The 539-nt window shown below is 65.3% G+C and overlaps 1 protein-coding gene across 1 annotated transcript in view; it reads right to left on the bottom strand.

The window, feature by feature from the left end:
* NEK2 (NIMA related kinase 2) overlaps positions 1–469 on the bottom strand; it is a 6770-nt gene extending 6301 nt beyond the window's left edge. Inside the window, exons 1-2 of the mRNA XM_015857356.2 lie at positions 281–469; positions 1–200 (exon numbers count right to left, since the gene is read on the bottom strand). The exon at positions 1–200 is cut by the window's left edge and continues 14 nt beyond it. Of these exons, the coding sequence (XP_015712842.1) occupies positions 1–200; positions 281–376 (296 nt within the window). The 5' untranslated portion in view covers positions 377–469. The remainder of the gene's footprint in view (positions 201–280) is intronic.
* Positions 470–539: the final 70 nt, after the last annotated feature.

Here is a 539-nt window from a genome sequence, read left to right as displayed (position 1 = left end):
GCGATGAGGCTGGCCAGGTCCCCCCCATCGCAGTACTCCATGACGATGTACAGCGTGGTGCTGCTCCGCTCGATGATGCGGTCGTAGTAGCGGACGATGTTGGGGTGCCGCAGCTCGCGGAGCAGATTCACCTCCGAAACCAGCATCTGCTTCTCCGCCTCCGTCATGGAGCCGTAGTCCAGCTCCTTCCATACCAGGATCTACAAAAGGGACAACAAAACGAGCAGCTCAAGGCACGACAGGAGCTGGCAGAGCCCCCAGAGCACCGATGATAGCTCACCTTGCCGTCGGCCTTACGCCGCACCTTGCGGCACCGCCCGTAGGACCCGGCGCCGATGGTGAGCAGCACCTCGTAGTCCTCGGTCCGGCCGGGCATGGCAGCACCGCACCGGGAGCGGACCGCACCGACACCGTTTGAACGCGCCGCCACGCCCTCTCATTGGCCCGCCCCGATCCAGCGCCGAGCTCCCATTGGCTGCGCAGCCGTAAACAACGCCCGGTGGGTAACGGCCAAAGCGACCGGTGAGAGGCGGTGCGTG

Source organism: Coturnix japonica, chromosome 3 (genome assembly GCF_001577835.2).
Source record: "Coturnix japonica isolate 7356 chromosome 3, Coturnix japonica 2.1, whole genome shotgun sequence".
NCBI classification, from domain to species: Eukaryota; Metazoa; Chordata; class Aves; order Galliformes; family Phasianidae; genus Coturnix; species Coturnix japonica.
The sequence above is the reverse complement of the archived record's forward strand: the minus strand, read 5'-3'. Positions and strand labels throughout refer to the sequence as shown.